Here is a 21,078-nt window from a genome sequence, read left to right on the forward strand (position 1 = left end):
ATATTTGTATTGCTTGAGAAATTGAACCCTTGGACAAAGGGATGGATTATTTGTGTCAAGGTTTTCCGTTCATGGAGAGTGAGAGATTTTTCGAATGATGTATCGACAGATCTGATCTTGTTCGACAAAGAGGTATGTTTAAAAAAAATATTTTGTTGTTTCTTCATATGTATGGTGTGTCTAAATACCTTAGAAAATCATTCTCTGAATTAGGGTACATTTGGACATGCTACTATCCCGGCATCGCTCTATGGTGTTTCGTATTTTAATATGTCGGAAAATCAAACTTATGTTATAGAGAAGTTCGAAGTCAAGGACGACATAGAGCAAATCCAGAAAACTAATCTCGGTTATCGGATCTTCTTCACAGAGAAAACTATAATCAGCTTTGCAAGAGATCCTATAATTTGCAAACATTTTAATAATGTAGGTTTTAAACGTGTTTATGATAATGCGTTTCATGGAAGATGGCCTTATGGTAAGTGATACTTTATAATCTATTGTTTTTGAAAACTTTTATTTGTTATTTATAAAACATATTATACATTTTTATGAGAGTTAATTTGAATGGATGCATCACTAATATGGGGGAAATCAAGAGTTTCAAAAAAGAAAATAGTGCCGATCGTTGGAGTTTGATGGATCGCTACATAAAATTCACAAACTATAATTAATATATAAGTAAAATAAGAAATGAATAGAATTATTATTAAAAAGAATTATATGAACTTGATAAAATCCGTTGCATGATTTTTTGGTTTCATTTGTCTTTTTTCAAGGGGAAATGTACTTGACTGTTTCGCAACAGGATGTTATGTCAATCATATGTTCAAAAAATTCAAGTTTGGTAATGGAAAAAGGGTTTGTCTGTTCAAGATGTGGAAAGCAGTCAGATTTGGAGGTGATTACATATGTTTATAATACATTGTTTGTTTAAATTCAATGCTGTAAATTATTATAATGAAATTATTAACGAATTTCCTTATTTCTATAAACGATGGTGCTAGACAATAATATTTTCCTAACAAACGGTGATGGATGCTCGGACATATTAGAGGATCTAAAGAGTGAAGAATTTGCAGACTATATGCTCATGTAATTCAAATCCTAATCTCGGATCATCTCTCAATAAAAAAAGTCTATTATGTGGATATATATGAATTATACATTAATTTAATCTAAACGTTTAGGTACAATTACGTTGATCAAAGAGAGAAAAGAATTCAAGATTTGGATGAAAACGACTATCGTTTTGTTATGGACTTAAGGTAATTATCAAAACTAACTTTATTTGTTTAATGATTAATTGATATGGACAATACTGATTTAAATGAATTCTTCTGCAAAATACAGTGATGCACTTGACTCCTATATACATCTTGCTGTTGAGCATACTTCTGAGAAACATCGAATCCCCTATTGAGTACTCTGTTCAGATCCGATTTACAAAATTATGTAATTTAATTGTTTTATTGATAAGTACATTTGGTTAATCTTTATTTAAAAATATCTTGACAGATATTTAATTAATTAAAATAACATTATTCAAATTATTTTTAAAAACTTTACTTTAATTACAAATGACGATATATAGATATTAGTGCAATTTTATATTGTTAAAGCCCACTATTATAATTTTATATTGTTAAAGCCCACTATTATTTTAAATTTCGATATATGGTAATTTACAAGTGCTTGATGATTTTATAAAAGTTGCAAAAGTATGAATATGTGAAATTTACGTTTTAAAAAAATATAAAAAATATTTTTAGAATATTCATATATGATATGTTTACATTCTTCATCATTATCGTCTTTAAAAAGAAAGAAAGTAATTATTTAAATAAACATCAAGTCGGTTGTATAACATCTATATATATATATATATATGAATGTTCGTCCCTTTGTTCAGTTAAGCGATCTCAACCCTGCGCTAGACCATCACAAAATTAGAGTCTGTATAATAAGACTTTGGAAGTCATTCAAGTCTTTACAGATGGTCTTCGTTGACAGTGATGTAAGATTTAATAAAATATTTAAAACGTGATGTTTAATTGATATCTCTATCATATTTTTAGTAAATTTCGATAATAGCTTTTTAACTTCTAATCGTTAAATATAGGGTACAAGGATTCATGCATCTATTGAAGATGGTTTGGTCAGCAGATTTCAGAGCCAACTTGCTGTCGGCGAGTCTAAGATAGTTAATACATTCAGCTTAGTAGATTATGATAGTAGCTATAAGACAAGTTCTTTGGGATTTAAAATCGTCTTTTATAGAACCACTATAGTGAAACCATGTGATGAATTCCCAGTTCGTGTCCCAGAAAATAGTTTAATAATTTTTCTTCTATCTTGGCTGGAGAATTAGACAAGAATGTATTATTTGGTGAGTTGTTAACTTCATATTTAAATGTTTATTTTAAGCAAAAAATAAATAACATTTCATATGTATTTTTTGAAGATGTAATCGGTCAGATCGTTGGGGTCGGAAATCTTGACAGCGTCAAAACAAAAGGGAAGGATAATGTCAAATTGAGTTTTGATTTGCAAGATTTAACGTAAGATTCTTTAATAAATATTCTCTAAAATTAAATTTATTTTGTAATATAATATCTAAATATATATTCTTATTTCATGCATTCGTAATATAGTGGAACCCGGTTGAATTGCACGGTGTGGGGTGATCTTGCGAAGGACTTTGATACACAGATTAAAGAATATCAAGATATTGTTGTCGTTTGTGTAATACGATTTGCTTGAAGGAGTGAAAAGGTAATTACTGAATTCACATATATTCTTAAAACTTGTGATTGTCAAATCTAACATTTCCAATTAAATCTAAATTACAGGGAATTATAGTATTTCCAATGCGTTCAACTCTACCGACATTATGATAAATCCAGTTATGCCTGAAGTAGACGCGTTTCGAAAGAAGTAAATATATTTATACATATATATATATATATATATGTATCCCTTCTATATTTTTCGGCAAGACATGCTATATTCGTTTACATGTTCTTATTATTATCATAACTTTATAGGTTGCCCACTGATGTTGTTGATTTAATACAACTTGATGATGAACCAAGCCCTCAAAAACCAAAGGTGACATTATATGAGGAGTTTTTCATTACGAACGAGAAGAGTACTATGGACCAAATCGTTTATGCACTTGAGGTAATGTTTCTTAAGATAAATTTGATATCATGTAACTTAAATACTTTTAGGAGAACAGACGTTTGGTTTATTCTTTACAGGCGCGAACATGTGTGACAATCGCAACAATTTATTCTGTTGAACCGTTGCCTAAATGGTATTATATTGCCTGTAAAGTTTGCAATAAAAATGGTATTTTGTTGAACCGTTGCCTAAATCTGAAAAAGATTTACTTTATAGTTGTGGAGTTTGTGATGCCGATGTTACGGATGTTGATTACAAGTAAGTTTCATTTATTTTGTTAAAATTTTTCTTAATAATTGTAATTTGGAAATATATATACATTTTAAGTTATGTCTAACTGTTTGGAAGGTATAAACTCATACTCCATGTTGGGTACGGAAGTTCTCAAAAGATTAAGCTGCTCTTCTTTGACGGTCTTGCCCACCTGTTTATTGGAAAAAAAGCTGAAGAACTGGCTTTGGAAAATTCTAAAGTAAGTGTAGTACCATTTAAACTACTTTAGTTTAAAAATATATGAACAACTATTGAATCAATTGTTCACCTATGGTCAGGAGGATGCTGCAGCTATTCCTGAGTCTCTTTCAGCCTTAGTAGGGAAGACTATGCTGTTTAAAATTTCGATTACAAACGATAATTTAAAGAGCGACAAGTCTGCTTATGTTGTCGAAAAGTTTTGGGAAAAGGATGACATGGTTGTGCAATTTGGCAAGGTACTAAGAAAAAAAATAAAAAGAAACCCATAATACCATTCTGAAATCTAAATCATTTTAATCTCAATGTATATGATTTAAATATAGGAACTCTATGGAAGGAATGAACTTTCAAATAATACTTCGGATACAAACGATCATAAGTTGCAAATCGCTCCAGTTGAAACGAGTTTGTCCTCATCTAAGAGAGATCATACATAAAGCAATGTCGTGTCGAACGGTGGTCATAGCATGAAGATAAGGAAGAAGATCTAAACTGAACCCCGAGAATGAACAATTTCCATCACTTCAAAACATGACATCGTTTGGATGTTGGTTTAAATTTTTTTATACTTTTGCTGGGATTATTTATTTACATAAAGTTAAAATTATTTCAGACAATTTCAATCACTTCAAAATATGTTATCGTTATGATATTGGTTTAAATTTATTTTAATTATTTCCTTTAATTATGTTGATGTAAACAAAAACATATATGTATAACTTAACATATATAAATTAACATAAAAATATAATCGTCTGGGAAATATTGGCAGTTAGTATATATTCCTATAACCCAAAAAAGTAAAACTTTTTAAGAATAAATCAAAGTTCCAAAAAGAACGATAATACGTTACAAATAAATGGTCAAATCTAAAAGTATGATTATACGATACGAAATTTGAGGAAAATGAATATTAACAATTATGTTAACAAATATTTTTTTATATTTAAAACTTAATGGTAAATTTTAATATTGTGAATATTCAAGACGAAAATTGATGGAATATAATATTATCAAATGTGAAAACTTATCTTCTATAAGTTATATATATATATATATATATATATATATAACTCTTATTATTGTACCATGACAACCGAAAAACAAATAAACTAAATCAATTCTTGAGTTCTTGCTGCTTGACGTAAGAGGTAACAAAAATTTAAGCTTTTTTTTAATATTTTGTATCATTGTAAACTCACACCCACATATTTTGAATGTATATGTAAAGAATCATAATGAATCGTCCATCTGGAGTTCGTCGATCTACCAAGAAAAGTTCAAGTGCTGATGAAGATGCACTTCCTTCACAACGTCAACTAGAACAATTTATTTTCTATTGTGAGGATAGCATTCCGGAACCAGAAAAAAAAATCTAGAAAAACCAGAAAAGGATCAAGAACTTCTGAAGAGATCTCATTGGCGCATCTTAACGTTCAAAATTCCATTGTTGACGGTGAAGATAGTATATTGAAATCAACGAACAAGAATTCTAAATTTGATACTTGGATGAAATACAATATGATGTCTATCAACGAGACAATTAACACATATGATAAGGGTGTGTCTGGATCTATCTGGTGTGAGAAGAACAAAATATGGCTACCAAGATCTAACACGACAAAGGAATGACTTTTGAAAATCGTTTAGAATTTAAATTTTAATATTTATTAATAATATCTAATTTTATTTTATAATTATGATCATGATGTTCTTATAATTCGTTTGAATATTTTTAAAAAGGGATATTATCACTTTCATTAGTTTCTCGATAATACATTTTTAATAATTATTATGATATGATGATCCAATCAAAAGTACATTAATAGTATAATACTACTAATAGATAATTACATAATAAGTCGATATAACTTAATTAAAAGGAAATTTTTTTTGGATATTTAGATTTGAACTTTATTTTCTCTCTTAAAATAAAGAAATTTGGAGATTTTAAACATTTTAACTATTTATGGTAATAACATTGCATCTTTCAAAAGTCAGATATAGACTTTCCCATTGGAGAAATCCATTTTCTAATTTTTACTTATTCTATTTTAATTATAAAAAATAGATAGATACATTGTAAATGGTCTAAGTACATATTATTACAGTTTCCACATTATTTTATTTTTATTAGTTACAACAATGTTATTTGCAAATATTTAGTTTTGCTGTATCATAAAATGTATATGTAATTATTAACTCTTAGATACATTTAAAAAATTATTTTACACCATATCTACTGACTATAAAAACTACCTTTAATCTGTAATTATATTCATAATAATAAATATTTAAAATATTAAATATTCAAAAAAGGAAAATTATACATTAAAACAATTAATACGCAATGCAGCGTTTAATCCTGACTATTTGCTGGACGTTATTACTTAAACCATTTGATGGAGCATCAAGGTGGGATATCAGGGACTCAGACATAAAGTATGGAGTCAGAAATGAAGTAACGGTGGATTAATGAACTTTTTGTAAATGCAAACTTAAAAAAAAAGAATTAAATGTTTGAAGTAACAGGTACAATTTTTGTAGTAACAAGTATAATGATCTTAAAGAAAGAACATTTATGGGTTGCTTAAAACAAAAATAATGATCTAAACTGGACTTAAATTTAAAAATGGACTATAACATTCCATTGATCATGACACTTGAATCCATGATCAATATAGAGAATTACTATAAAAAATTTATTATCTATTCATCTTGATATTAAAAAGGTAAAAAATTAAGTAAATATGAAACTTTACAAAAAAAAAAAAAAAACAAAAAACAAAAAATATGTCTTAGCATATGAACTACTATAAAAATAAAAGATCAAAGATGTTTTGGAAATATAACCAAAAAAATTGATTCAACATTTTAAATTTGCCATAATTCTCATTATTAAATTTTACTGTAACATATCTCAAATGATAAGATTCTATGAAATTAGGACATAGATTTTTATATTGAAGAAAACCATTTTTGTTATTAGTATCAACAATGTTGTTTGAAAATATATAATTGTTAGCTGTATCATAAAGTCTAAATATTAACTACCAATTCGCAAACACATTTAAATTCTAAATTTGTATCATATCTAATAACTACTAACTTTGTCTTTGTTCTGTTATTATATTTATAAAAATAACATAAATTAGTAAAAAAAAAAAAAAGATGAGACACTAAAACGTTCAAGACGCAACGTTTAATCGTGACTGTTTGTATTCTTACAAATCCAGAAGCCCCTTTTCGTCTTCGATAGCAGAGAAGAAACAGTAAAAAAAACCTAATTTGATAAAATCATGAGAATCGATTACATTTCTGATCTTCATCGGGGAAGATCGAACTGGTGTATCCACGCCAAGGTTTTAAATTCTTGGCATGTCAGGGAATTCATCACAAAACGTATTCTTCTTCTGGTGGACGAAAAGGTTAGAGAAGCTAATCGAATGACAATTCTACTTATATTTGAAATTTTTACAGTGCTTATATATGAGATTACTTACACAGTGATTATCAAACTTTGTAGGGTGACACAATTGAGGTGGCCTTTGTGCCAACTACACTTAAAAAGCTGTGGAAGTATATTTACGAAGGTGAATGGTATGATATTAGGTCTTTCAAAATCATCAATCCAACACTCAGGGAAAGGAATTCTCATCATCCTTTTCAGATCAAGTTTACGGATGATTCAACCATGACCCTGCTCGAATCAATCAACTCCAAAAATTACTTCCGATTCGAAGATTTGGATGATATATATCGTGGAAGAATCAATCATCACATCTCTTTCGGTATGTTTTTCTATTTGTTTTTTTAATTTGTTTAAGTTAGACTACATGAATATGGTTATTACTATCTTTGTGTTGTGTAATCTAGAAACCTTTTAGGAATTTTGGAACTTTGTGTATTGGTCCCTCCAATAGAAAAGTACAAATTGAACTTTTTAGCAAAATAGTTACATGTGAATTTTAAAAAGCTTTGGAGACATTCATTGTAAAGAAAATTCCTGTCTTTTTGCCAAAAATTTTGCGGATGTGTAGTAGCTGTGGAGGACAGAAGGAATCATGGAAATGAAAATGGTGAAAATGAAGTTATTTTGACACTATTAAATGGCAGGAAAGACACATTTATTCCACCTTTACTGATTCTAAGACTTATAAGTTTGGTTTTATTATAGAATGTAACAACTATCTTCATCTGTAGGAATGAAACTGTAAAGTGTCATGCAATAAATTACTATGCTAACCTTTTCATGTCTTCATGGGAGTCATTTGGATGCCATCTCACATATCAAACTGAACCAGTGTTTTGTGTACTGCATTTCTGGAAGGTTGGAGAGTATGAAAGTATGTACAATTAATAACACTTGCTAGATTTAACAAATGCTAAAGACTAGGTTGTATACTCATTTACCAAACTTTTATAACACTTTAAACATCCCTAGGTGAACCGTGTATTGTAAACACATTGGCCTCCTCCAAGATCTTTATAAAACCGTAGTTTGAAGGACTTGAGCATCACAAGGCTATGTAAGTTTTTAATGTTCATTAATATCAAGTAGTGTACCATGCTAGGGTTTAACTTATGAATGTGTTTTAATATTTGTAGTTCGGAATTTACCGGACGTTATTACATAAATCATATCATGGAGCATCGAGGTTAATCTTCAGGGGCTTAAGCTTTAGGCACAAACGTTTGAAAACGTTTTTTTGTATATGCAAACGTTTGAAAACGTTTTTTTGTATATGCAAACTTAAAATTTATTTAGAATGTTTGTATGAAAAAGTACTAGAAACACTTTTATGGGTTGCTTTCCTAAATTATCTCAAACGTCTACAGGAAATTATGAAATATTTTGGCCCAAATCATTATTCAACCTAATTTAAATTATCTATAACAAATGTATTGGGCTCATTAAATATTTTAAAATTTGCAAATGGGCTTCAAAATCTTAATTAAAAGTTTACATATATATATTATAAACAACTATAATAAATATCTTATTAACTATTATTATTTATTTATCTATGAAATTTAAAGTTTTAGATACAAAATTAATTACAAATTTTCAACATTATTAAAAATAACAAAACTTTACTTTAAAAATTTGGACAATTACTTTAGATTTTTTTTCTATTTAATTCTTGCCCGCACAGGCGTGCGGGTAACTCTCCTAGTTGATAATATACATTATGAGATATGCTACACAAATCACATGCCACTTTTTGTAACGGCTTACATATCATTTTTTATATATTTCCTGACCATTGATTTTGTTTTTTTTTTTAGATAGATTATTATTTCAAAATTCTTTTTCATAGTTTTCCCAAAAAAGTGTGCCCCTTACAATGTCTTTGTTTTAGATCAAAATTTTTAAGTTAAGTTAAGTTAAGTAATTAATCTTTTCTTTCTTATAAGTAAAATTTAATAATAAATCTTTATGATATATGTTTCTTAGAAACTAATGTTTCACTTCAATTTTATTTTCATGTCTAGATTTTTGTAAATACAATTACATAACTTGTTTTTTTACTCCACCATGCATTAAAATCTTACTTACATTCTAAATGTTAATAATCATTTATTTTATTAAAATCTAACTTACATTCTAAATTGGAATATAATCATTTTTTGTTATAATTTTAATAATAACATTATTACTAAAACAAATTTATAGTATTATTTTTACTATTTTAAAATTTTCAATTATTTTACGTAATTCATTTTTAGATAGTTATTATTTCTATCATTTACTAAAAACTATATTATTGTTTATACTATTTTCAAATTTAATTAATTTTAGTTAATTCGTTTTTTATTTATTTTTTACTATTATTAATTATAAGTAATAAACATGCAATGAATGAATATTAAAAATAATATTTTTTTATGTAAAAAAAAATTGATTAGGTGGATGCTGATGTGGAGGAAGGAGAAGTGAGCAAATTTAAATATGTCGTAACTAACTTCAAATAGGTATGCCGAACAAAATAAGTCTGCAAATAAAATCTATCATTTATAAATAAATCTGTCATTAACAATAAGTCTGCCACAACTAACCCACAGACTTTTGCAAAAAAAAAAAGACTTTTGATATTTTTCTTAGGAATTTGGAAAAAAAATTGAGGGTACTTTGGTATTTTTTTTTTCCTAACAAATAAAAAAAGGTATTCAAAGCATAGCCTCCAACTCTGCTTTAAGCTGGGAAGGACTTCGCCAAAGACAGCAAGCACCCAACAAAAGAGTTTTAGCATCTTTCAAAAATATTTTTTTGGCCATTTTCATTTTTGCTTTCTTTTAATTTGTAATGATCATTTTACTCTTATTTAAAAAATATTTAAATCAATAAAATAAAAAATTAAATTTTCTCCTCAAAACAAATTTCCGCCAAAAAAAATTACAAGGTTTTTAAAAAGTTTTAAATGATTTAAAAAATTTATAAAACATTTATAAAATTTTAATAAGTAGAAACTTTATAAAAACCTTATAAAAATGTTATAAAAACCCTTATAAAACCTTATAAAAAACCTTGTAAAAATCTTATTAAAAACCTTATAAAAACCCCTTACTAAAACCTTGTAAATATCTTATAAAATATCATAAAATATTATAAAAACTTTGTAAATGCTTTATAAAAACCTTCTAAAAAATCTAAAAACCTTCTGAAAATCTTATAAAATCTTTAAAATTCTTGTAAAAGCCTTTACAAGGTTCTTATAAAGTTTTTCTAAAGTACAAATTTCAGAACTTTTTGCAGGAAAATCTAATTTCGTAATTTTGGTAAGATTTATTTTTATTTTTGGCTAGAAATTTTTTTGATTTCTTTCGCAGAATTTTTCTTTTTTTTGGTGGAAAAAAATGTAAACTTTTGCAGGAAAGTTTTTAATTTTTTGGCAATATTTTTTTCGATTTTGGTAATTATACTTTCTTTCTGTTACTGTTACTCAAACAAAAGGTAATTTGGTTATTTTGTACGTAAAGAATGGTAGTTTTGAAATGATCGTAGGGATTTTGAAAGGATACATGGAAAAAGGGTATTTTTAAAAATGTCTCTTTAATGACACTTTTAATACTTAACTATAGCTTAACTATAATTCTGTTCATTTTTTGAGAAATACCCTTTTTGGTGTATCCTTTTTCAAAAATATTTTTTTATCTATACATTTTCAAAAACACCACTTATTAAATCTTAAAATTTACAAAATTTTACAAAGTTACTAATAGCATGTCCAACGGTAGTTTCTCTTAGGGGTACTATCAATTAAAATAGTAAAAAATAATAATAAAGGAAGATAAAAATTGAGAAACGTTTCTTCCTCCAGAATAGTAAGAATCGATTATCTGGACAGCTAGGACATGTGGCAGTTTCTAATAAGTTAATTTTATTTTTCTAAATTTATTATTTAAATATATAATAATATAAAAAATTAAAATCTATTATTTTGAGAAACGATGAGCATTGCTGACGATGCAGAATGTCTAAGGTATTTATGGATAGTAACAAGTACTCAGAGACTCTATTCAAATTTTTAAAAATTTTGGTTGATTTTTAAAAGATATTTATATGGTAACTATAATATATATAAAAAAACTTTACATATATATAGTTAAGGTGTGTATATTTTTATAAAATTACACATATATTTATCAAGATAAATATATATTAAATTTTTAGTGATATTTTTAATAAAGTTTTAAAGAAGATGTTTTTTAGAAAATATTTCTGAAAATGAGTATTTTTAAAATACCTATATAGTTTTTTACTTTTTTCTGAAAACTGTAATTAAAAAAAAATAAAAAAATAAACGGTCGGAACTATGAACAGATATTGCAAAAAAAAAAAAAAAAGGAAACACGTTAACAAGTGACAGTGAATAAGACGGTGCCACGTCATCACTAGACAGCAAAGATTACAGATTCGCTATTAAATTACAAATTTGCCACCCCCGACGAACGCGACTTCTTAACACCGTAATAACGAAAAACCAACGTCGGACAAAAAGACAAAAGTCAAAAGTCGACAACTCATAACACAAACACACTCTTATGACTTTTTCCTTTGAACGACGCTGCTTTTTTGGTTAGCTCATTCGTTCAACAACAATCTCAAACCCCCAATTTTGTCTCTTCACATTGGACACAACCACAACTACATTTAAAACTCCACTTTTTACAACGTTTTGTAATTTTCTGCTATGACATTTCATCTTTTCAAAGTCCGAGTCCAACAATACCTGTCGACCAAGCCAAGTTAGGTTTGAGAAAAAGTGATCCAATCTTTTCCACTAATATGACTACTAAAAAATAGTAAGCATAGTTTATTAGCATATTTTTTTAAAAAAAAATACGACTATTTGTTTAATTTTCTTTTCAAAGTCAGCGTCAAACAATAACCTCTCTCGGCCAAAACAAGTAGGTTTGGAAAATCTGATCATAACTTCGTCACTAATATGATGAATACACACACACATGGTCTTCTTTTACCATGTTTAATTGAACATGGTATGATTTAAAAAATCAAAACTTAAGAATTAGAAATAGAGAGAATATTAAATTGAACAAGGAAATAATTAGTTAGCTCTATTAACCTTTATAATGGATTGAATCACAACAACAAAAATATAATTCTAATTCTTTTTCTGTTCTGTGATTAGAAGAAATAAAGAGACAAATTTCTATAATATATAACTAAAAAGTTTGACAAAATCTACAAATATAGTTAATAAAAATAGTTCGAATATTTAAGTAGTCAATAACAACATTTGCACAACATGTACAAATTAAGAGTTTGAGAGCAGTTTTTAATCGTTCTGAATACACACATTTAAAAAAGATGCTACCTGAAATATTCAAAGGACATAAAATATATTTACTATTTGTATAAAGAAAACGCGAAGTCCAAATCAATTAGTTCAACATTATCATTTGGTCAATAAATGCACTTTGCTTACACACGCACCTACACACAACTATATAACACCCTACGTACCAGCCTTCCAACTCAATATCTCAACAACTCCTTTATTCACAAAGCCAACATTCTAAAAAGAGAGAACACAGAGAGAAGTAATCAATTGAAGTTAAAGTCAAAGATCGATCGATGGAGAAGAAGATTATGATCTTGTTGTGCATCGTCTTATTGGTGGAAGGTTTTTCGATTCTTGGAGGAGTTGATTGCAGAGCCTTGAGAACAGAGCAGACGGCGACAGGCTGTGATCAAACGACCGGCACCGTAGAGAGTGGTGGTTTTGGCTTTTTCTCGGGGGCGGTGAATGGTTCGAGAGACCATCTTTTGATGAGGAGTTTGGCTTTCCGGTTAGCGTCTGGACCGAGCAGGAGAGGCCGTGGACACTAATGATCAGTATTAATGACCCATTGATATTGACTTTATTTTAAAATTTATTTTTGCCTTTGCATAAACTATATATAGCGATTGTGTACGTATCTAAGTTTTTTTCATCACAAAGGAAAAAAAAGTAGTTTTTTTTTGTTTAATTGTTAAGCATTGATTAATTCAATGCCATGTAATTCACTAATCAGAGGCTTAGTTACTGGCTTTTTGTTTGCACAAGTCGTTATACATGTAAAGGTTTGATTTTTATTATTATATATAGACTTTTTCACATGAAATATCAAGGGTTACAATTTACAAACAAAATCAACGACAGAAAAGCAAAATAAAAATGTTCACTACAAAAAGGTCACAAGCAAAAGATCTTTTCAGTTACTAATATAAAAGTTAATAACTAGCTACATAGAATAACATAACTTAGATAAAATAACTTTTTAGCTACAAAAACCAATCTTTGGTGTCATGTTTTTAATATGGAAGGTGAACCAGGTGGATATGGTTCTGATGAGGTTAAATAAATTTAATATATTTTTTATAAATTTAAATATAGTTTCTAGTCAATTTTAAAAGAGAATTCATTCCAACAACCATGAACTAATAATATAAATCTAAGATATTTTAAGTTTAAGACTCACGTAAAACATGGATCGTACCACTTAAGAATAACCCACGCTAACTGATAAAGATAAAATATATTGATTATATATTTTTTCTAAAAATCAAATACATTGAAAATATCGTATCAAAACCAATTTCAAACGAGATGTCCATCAGTAAATAGTTTTCATTTGTGTGTTCATGATTTGATATCCTTAACATTTTTTTTTTTTGGTAACCGTAATTTGTGTTTCAATCACTAATAAATTAAGGGATTAGTCATCTTTAAGCTTTGCGTTTAGTTAGAGCTTTCCGGTGGTTTGTTAGTTTTAGAGAGGCCATTCTATTTATGTTTCAAAATACTAGCTTTATATTATTGTTTTATATTTTATATTTAGTTTAATTTCCATTTATGTTCTAACATACCGACGCGTGAAGCATGAAAATCAAACTACGTTGTAAAGACAACTTCCTGCGTCGGTGAGAAAATTATATACAATCCAAAGAATCGGTTAGTGACTTTATGGCTTTATGCTTTTACGATTTGTACACTAAAGTAAAGAAAAGCAAAACACTTACTTCCTTACAACAATATAAGAAAATTATTTTTTTCAAAACAGAGTAAAGAAAATGAAAGTAAAAATTGTGTAAACATTCGTCCCAAGGTACAAGAAAAAAAAAATACAGAGGAAAACAAATTTTAATTCAAAGTAAATAAAAAAAACAAACAAACCAGATTCCTGATTATATCATCACTGGAGTATATTTTGCTCTAAACAGCTCTTATTATTATTATTTTTCTAAAAATATTTGCACACATAATTTCAATGAGGAGGCTGATATTTCTGAGGTCTTGTCAATGGAGCTTTTGACTTCTGGATGGTGTCTTTGGTGAGGTGGACGCCAGTGGTGGTTCCAGCTTATCCATCTTCACTAAAGTTTTGGGTCCGAGTTTCTGATGTTCCAATCCAATTCTGGGCAGAGCCGACATTTCGTGATATTGGTTCGGATTTGGGGACAGTTGAAGCTGTCGACATTGACAGAGGTAAGGTTCAAGTTACCATTGATGGACTTAAACCCCTTTGCTTTAAGATGGACATTGAGTTCTTCAATGGGGAGGTCACGGTGGTTAAACTTTTCTACGAGAGGCTTTATGGTTGGTGTAAGACTTGTTTTAGCCTTTGCCATGATGAAGCTGTTTGCCCTTTAACTAGTGGTGTGCCTCAAGGTGGACGCATGGTCGGTCAGGAGGTCCAACCGGAGAAGAGTCGTCACATGAGTTACAAGGGTGCTGTTATGGTTGATACAAGGAGGGGTGTGGGTGATGTTCCGCTGGTCAAGGGACAGTTTAACGGGGCTTAGTATGGAGGCTCACGTTCCAGGTCAGATTATGGTTCAGCTGTTGTCCCTCGGGCTAAGGGTTACTCCAAGGGTTCATTTAGTGGGGGAGGATCTCAGGATCAGAGAGGGAGAGCTGGTAGTACTTGGGGACAGTCACGACAGCGTTTTGACCCTATCTTGCCATCGGTGGCAGAGGAGGTAAGGGTACCGGTGGAAGAGCAAAGGAAGAAACCGAATGCGAGGAAGGCTTTATTTCAGGAACAGTCAGGTAATGCTCTTTCTGGTTCTGCTATTTTTGAAGAAGGTCAAATTCAGGAAGATTTGGGGGAGGCTGCGGGTGTAGCAGACTTGGGGGTTGACTCCGGTTTGGGGGATGGGAAGGTTGTGGAGTGTTCCACGGTTTCAGCGAAGGAGAATGGGGTCCAGGGTTTGTCTACAGACGGGGTTAATGATGTTTCTGGAGAGGGTGATGTGGTCCTGAAGGCAGGAGAGAGCTTGGAGCAAACCGGTATTGCTGAGAATCTGTTCTCTTCTCAATCTACTGGTGGAGGAGAGGTGCCATTGAGGCTGACGGGGAGGTGGATATGGCGAGTGAGTTGGTTGGGGAGGCAGTTGGGGAGTCGGAGTGTATGGGGTTTGATGGGCAGGAGGTGGATGTGGAAATGAAAGGCTCTGATTTGGAGGATGTGGGGGATGATCAGGTGCAGGGGGAACAGACTGTTGTAGGGGATCTACCTGGTGGTGTGGTCAACATTCCCTCGGAGGCTGCTCAGGAAGCTTTGGCCAAGGTGGTGATGGGAGAGAAAGGGAAAAAAGGGAAATGAGTATTGGTGCTTAGGGGGGTCTCTACTAAGAAGCGAAATGCGAACATGCTCCTATCACCACGAAGAAGACCTCCTCCCCACGGTTAGGATCTCGGGGTCAGCGGTACCACTCAGGCAGCTTAGGAAGGCGTTAAGGGTGGAAAGGTGGGGCAAAGCCACCTAAGCCAAACATTGTTAAACGAATATCTTAAGTTGGAAATGTCAGGGGCTCGGAATAAGACCACAATTGGGAATCTTAGAGATTTATGGAATAAACATAGGCCAGATTTTTTATTTCTTATGGAAACAAAATAATCTTTTTCTTTTTTGGAACAATTTGTAGGACATTTTGGTTATAAAAATTTAAAAACAGTGGAACCTATTGGTTGTACTGGCGGTTTGACTTTATTTTATAATAAAGATGATTTTGATATATCTATTTTATTGGTAACAAACAGATTAATAGATATTGAGGCCGTTCATAATGGACGGGTTTTTCACATTACATTTGTTTATGGTGATCCGGTCCCCAAAAACCGTGAGTTGGTTTGGGAAAGACTTTTGAGGATCAGCTCTTCACGATCCACCCCTTGGATTGTTGTTGGTGATTTTAATGAACTAACAGGGAATCATGAGAAATGTGGTGGTACGCTTCGACATGCCTCTACGTTCCGGGCTTTTAACGGGATGATTCAGGATTGTGGGTTTTTGGAATTTCCTTATCTTGGTGATTGCTTGTCTTGGCGGGGTTGGCGGGACAAGAAACCGATTCGGTTCAGACTGGATAGGGCCTTAGGAAATGAGGACTGGCATGATCTGTTCCCGGATACGGTAACAGAGTATTTGCCTATGATCGCCTCTGATCATACACCTCTTGTTGTTAGTATTTGTGCAAAAAGGCCACGAGGACGGCGTTGCTTCATGTTTGATCAACGTTGGATTGGAAAAGCGGGTTTGATGGAAGCCATTTCGCATGATTGGGGTGGCAACAACGCTCCCGACTCCACTACTATTGTGGATAAGATTGGCAGTTGTAGACGGGCCATTTCCCAATGGCGTAAAGCCCAGGTTCCTTTTGGTAGGGAAACAATTGAGGATCTTAAACGGCAGTTGGAGAAGGCTCAGGCGGATGATACGGTCCCTTAGAGTGTTATTTATTATTTAAGTTCTCGGCTGCGTGAGGCCTATCGGGATGAGGAGATTTACTGGCATCAAAAAAGTCGGAATAGATGGATGCGGGTGGGAGACAAAAACACACAATACTTTCATGCTCAGACTAAGCAGCGGCGGGCCCGAAATAGGATTACTGGCCTATATGATAGGAATAATGTTTGGTCGACGAAGGATGATGATATTTTCACTACAGCGGTATCGTATTTTGAGGATTTATTTACGTCCACCAATCCAGCTATTTTTGATGAGGCTTTAAGTGAGGTGAACTTGGTTATTATGGAGGAGATAAATGGGCGCCTAACAGCCCCAACAACGGAGGAGGAGGTATGAACGGCGTTGTTTATGATGCACCCGGATAAAACCGTGGGGCCATATGGTGCATATTTGTCTTATTCCAAAGGTGGCTAGGCCTACTCGGATGGCGGAGCTGCATCTGATTAGTCTGTGCAATGTGGGGTATAAGATAATGTCTAAGGTTTTGTGTCAACGGTTAAAATCTGTTTTACCAAGTCTTATCTCGGAGACCCAATTAGCTTTTATTCCTAGGAGGCTGATTTCTGATAACATTCTGATTGTCCAGGAGATGTTCTATGGCCTCCGTACTAATCCGTCCTGCAAAGGAAAATTTATGGCCATAAAGACGGACATGAGTAAGGCGTATGATAGGGTAAAGTGGGGATATGTTTTGTGTTACTTCGGTTGGATATAAAGTTCTCTTGAACGGCCAACCAAATAGTCTAATCGTTCCAGAGAGAGGGCTTCGACAAGGGGACCCCCTGTCTCCTTATTTGTTTATTCTCTGTACGGAAGTGCTAATTGCTAATATTCGGAAGGCTGAAAGAGATAAGCAGATCACAGGGATTAAGGTGGCTAACAAGTGTCCACCAATAACGCATCTGCTGTTTGCGGATGACAGTCTATTTTTCTGTAAGGTGGATAAGGATCAGTGTGGGGCAGTTTTGGATATTTTAAAGAAATATGAAGTGGTCTCGGGACAGCAGATTAATTTCGACAAATCATTGGTTCAATTCGGGCATAAGATTCCTGAGGAGAAAAAGCGAGAGGTACAAGGGGTACTTAGGATTTCAAAACTGGGTGGGATGGGGTCCTATTTAGGGATCCCTGAAAGTTTGGGAGGGTCGAAAACAAAGGTTTTCTCTTTTGTTAGGGATCGGCTTCAGAGTAGGACAACTGGCTGGACGGTGAAACAGCTATCGAGGGGGGGGAGAAGAGGTGATGATAAAGTCAATGGCGACCGCGGTACCGACTTTTGTCATGTCATGTTTTCGGTTGCCAAAGACAGTTACGACTAAACTTACTAGTGCGGTGTCAATTTTTTGGTGGAGCTCGGGCTAGTCTGGGGGTTTATACTGGGTATCATGGGAGAAGCTTTGTGGTAGTAAGCAGTTGGGGGGGGGGGGGGGGGCTGGGTTTTAGGAATGTTGATCACTTTAACTCAGCTTTGTTGGCTAAACAAATGTGGAGGTTAATTGAGGCCCCAGATTCCCTGTTTGCACGGGTTTTTAAAGGCAGGTATTATCGGAATTCGAATCCTATGGAACTGATCCGATCATATTTGCCATCTTACGGGTGGCGGAGTATCACTTCAGCTAGATCTTTGGTAAACAAAGGGCTTATTACACGAGTTGGTTCTGGAGAGTCCATTTCTATATGGACTGATCCATGGATTCCGGTTCAATACCCAAGGCCAGCTTTGAGTAAGGGATCTTTTAAGGATCCTTCGTTAAAAATATCTCATTTAATTGATCGCCAAACAAATACATGGCGCATGGATATGCATTTTGAGCATTTTGATCAGGAGGATGTCGCTCTGATAGGGGCTTTACCTTTGGGTAGTTCTCAGATAGACGACTCCTTAGGTTGTCATTTTACAAAATTGGGAAAGTATACAGTGAAGTCAGGGTATGACACGGAACGAATGGCAAAACGGAGGACCTCGACGGATCTCCGGCACGGGCCGTACATTACTCCTTTACAGGTAAGTGTCTAGAAAGTGCCTTGTCCACCAAACCTCCAGGTTGCATTTCGGTATCAGCAACTCTAAGGAGGCGGGGTATCCCTTGTGATCCAGACTGTGCTCGATGTGGGGCGGATGAGGAGACAGTTAATCATGCCATTTTTAGGTGTCCCCCAGCTCGTCAGGTTTGGGCGTCAGCACAAGTACTGGTAGGACCAGTTTCCTTTCCGACGGACTCTGTGTATGCCAATATGGACCATTTTTTGGGTAGCTCCAATCCGGGATCCCTGGCTGCGACTTTTCCGTGGTTCATGTGGTATATATGGAAGGCGAGGAATGCTCGAGTTTTCGAGAATGAAATGGAAAAACCTGAGGATGTTGTTAGGTTAGCGCTTGCGGAGGCAGATTCATGGCTGCAGGGTCAGTCGCAGGATGAGGAGGATGTTTCCTCCTTAATTCCCCCTGCACCCGGTGTTCGGGAGACAGGGCTTACGAGTCACCTTCCTACTCTTTTTTCAGGTTATCGGTGCTTTGTAGATGGCTCGTGGAAGGCAGGTGATGCTTTTGCGGGTGCAGGATGTGTGTGCTCAACTTCTCAGGATACGTTACCTACGAGGGGAGCTGCCAATTTCCGACGAAGTCTTTCCCCTTTATATGCTGAAGTCGAAGCCTTAGTTTGGGCTATGCGGTGTATGATTGGGCATGATTATTGGCATGTGGCGTTTTATACCGTTTGTTCGGACTTGGTGAAGATGGTGTCTTTTCCCCACGATTAGCCGACTTTCAAGACTTACCTCGAAGATATCAAGAGTAACAGGGAGGAGTTTTCTTCTTTCTCTTTAACTTTGATTTCACGCAATGCTAATGTAAAAGCGGATTTTTTGGCACGCAAAACGCGTACATCTCCACATTCTGTTTTGTTTGTAAACAATTTTCCTCCACATTGACTCATATGAGCTGATCTTTTGTTGTCAAAAAAAAAAAAATTGCACACACATAACACGCATTTCCTGCATAACCTCCCACTGCTTGAAACTCCCTCCTCCCCTCCGCCAAATACATTGCCAGCAATTTAGCAGATTTATAATGGAGGTGAAAGAAACAATCAATTTTTCGATTTTCTTAATCATGTGTTCATCGAATAATTTAATTTTAAAAAACAAAATTTTAAAAGCTATATAATTACTAATTAGTAATGTAACACTGGTCAGCAACTTTTAAAAAATTATTCAACACATATTTCTATTTTCTATAAATAATTCAAAACTAACAATGATATCATGTCACAAATTCTTAAACTTGTATTTTCGAAATTTCCCATGCATGTGCGGTGGGCCAATCACCTAATTTTTATTTATGATAGTAGCCACTAACCAAAATTTAATTTTTTTTTTTTGGTATATTTTTCTTTATATTCTGTAAAACTATACTCCCTTTGTATCGTAATACTTAGCTTTTTAAAACAAAGTTTTCTTTTTGCTTCAAATTATTTGATATTTTCAAATTGTATTGCAAATTAAGAATACTTTTCTATATTGTGACTATTTGAAATTTGCAGAGTGTTCTATTGGTTGAATTAATAGATAATAGATAAATGTTTTAGTTTTGAGAAAATTTAAGACAAATGAAAATAATATATAGGGAGTATGTGACTACATTATTTTTATGTTATTTTCCAAATTGAAATAATATATTTCCAGGAATAAAAAGCACTTTAACTGGATTTTATTTTGCTTTAATGAAGAGTTGTTGCTTTAAATTATAGCCCATTAATCACAAGATTTGATAAAAAATTCTTTAACTTGAAGTATTAGACCTTTATCGCATGGATTTGTAAACTTTCTTTTCCATGACCTTTTTTATTGTTTTTATATATATATAAATAATATATAATTAATTTAATAATCTATGAACTTAAAGAACAAGAAGCACGTCATAAACATAACAGGAAAAAAAACGTGTATATTTTTTTTTTAATTACTAAAAGATTATGGACTTAGGCGTGTAAATCCACTCAGGCTAAGGATTAGAGTATTTTATATGTTTCCTTCCAAACGCCAACCGTGTATACCTTTAAACATAATATATCAAAGGATTGCCGCTACATTCAACCTGTACTTATCATATTCTCACTTTTTCGACTCAAACTTTTTGACCCTCTATAAAACAACCTA

At 32.4% G+C, this 21,078-nt stretch overlaps 2 protein-coding genes across 2 annotated transcripts; both read left to right on the top strand.

The window, feature by feature from the left end:
• The first annotated feature begins 1,996 nt into the window (after positions 1 to 1,996).
• LOC147928660 (uncharacterized) lies at positions 1,997 to 4,097 on the top strand. Its single transcript, XM_087486226.1, has 11 exons — positions 1,997 to 2,017; positions 2,123 to 2,249; positions 2,465 to 2,561; positions 2,655 to 2,743; positions 2,853 to 2,937; positions 3,048 to 3,183; positions 3,234 to 3,319; positions 3,403 to 3,444; positions 3,535 to 3,658; positions 3,738 to 3,896; positions 3,984 to 4,097. The coding sequence occupies exons 1-11, from the start codon at positions 1,997 to 1,999 to the stop codon at positions 4,095 to 4,097; spliced, it is 1,080 nt and encodes a 359-aa protein (XP_087342352.1).
• A 14,384-nt stretch (positions 4,098 to 18,481) lies between these two features.
• LOC147928661 (uncharacterized) lies at positions 18,482 to 19,680 on the top strand. Its single transcript, XM_087486227.1, has 2 exons — positions 18,482 to 18,925; positions 19,090 to 19,680. Exons 1-2 carry the CDS (start codon positions 18,482 to 18,484, stop codon positions 19,678 to 19,680), a joined length of 1,035 nt encoding a protein of 344 aa, XP_087342353.1.
• Positions 19,681 to 21,078: the final 1,398 nt, after the last annotated feature.

This window comes from Camelina sativa, chromosome 14, assembly GCF_030686135.1.
Source record: "Camelina sativa cultivar CO46 ecotype springtype chromosome 14, ASM3068613v1".
In the NCBI taxonomy this organism is placed as follows: domain Eukaryota; kingdom Viridiplantae; phylum Streptophyta; class Magnoliopsida; order Brassicales; family Brassicaceae; genus Camelina; species Camelina sativa.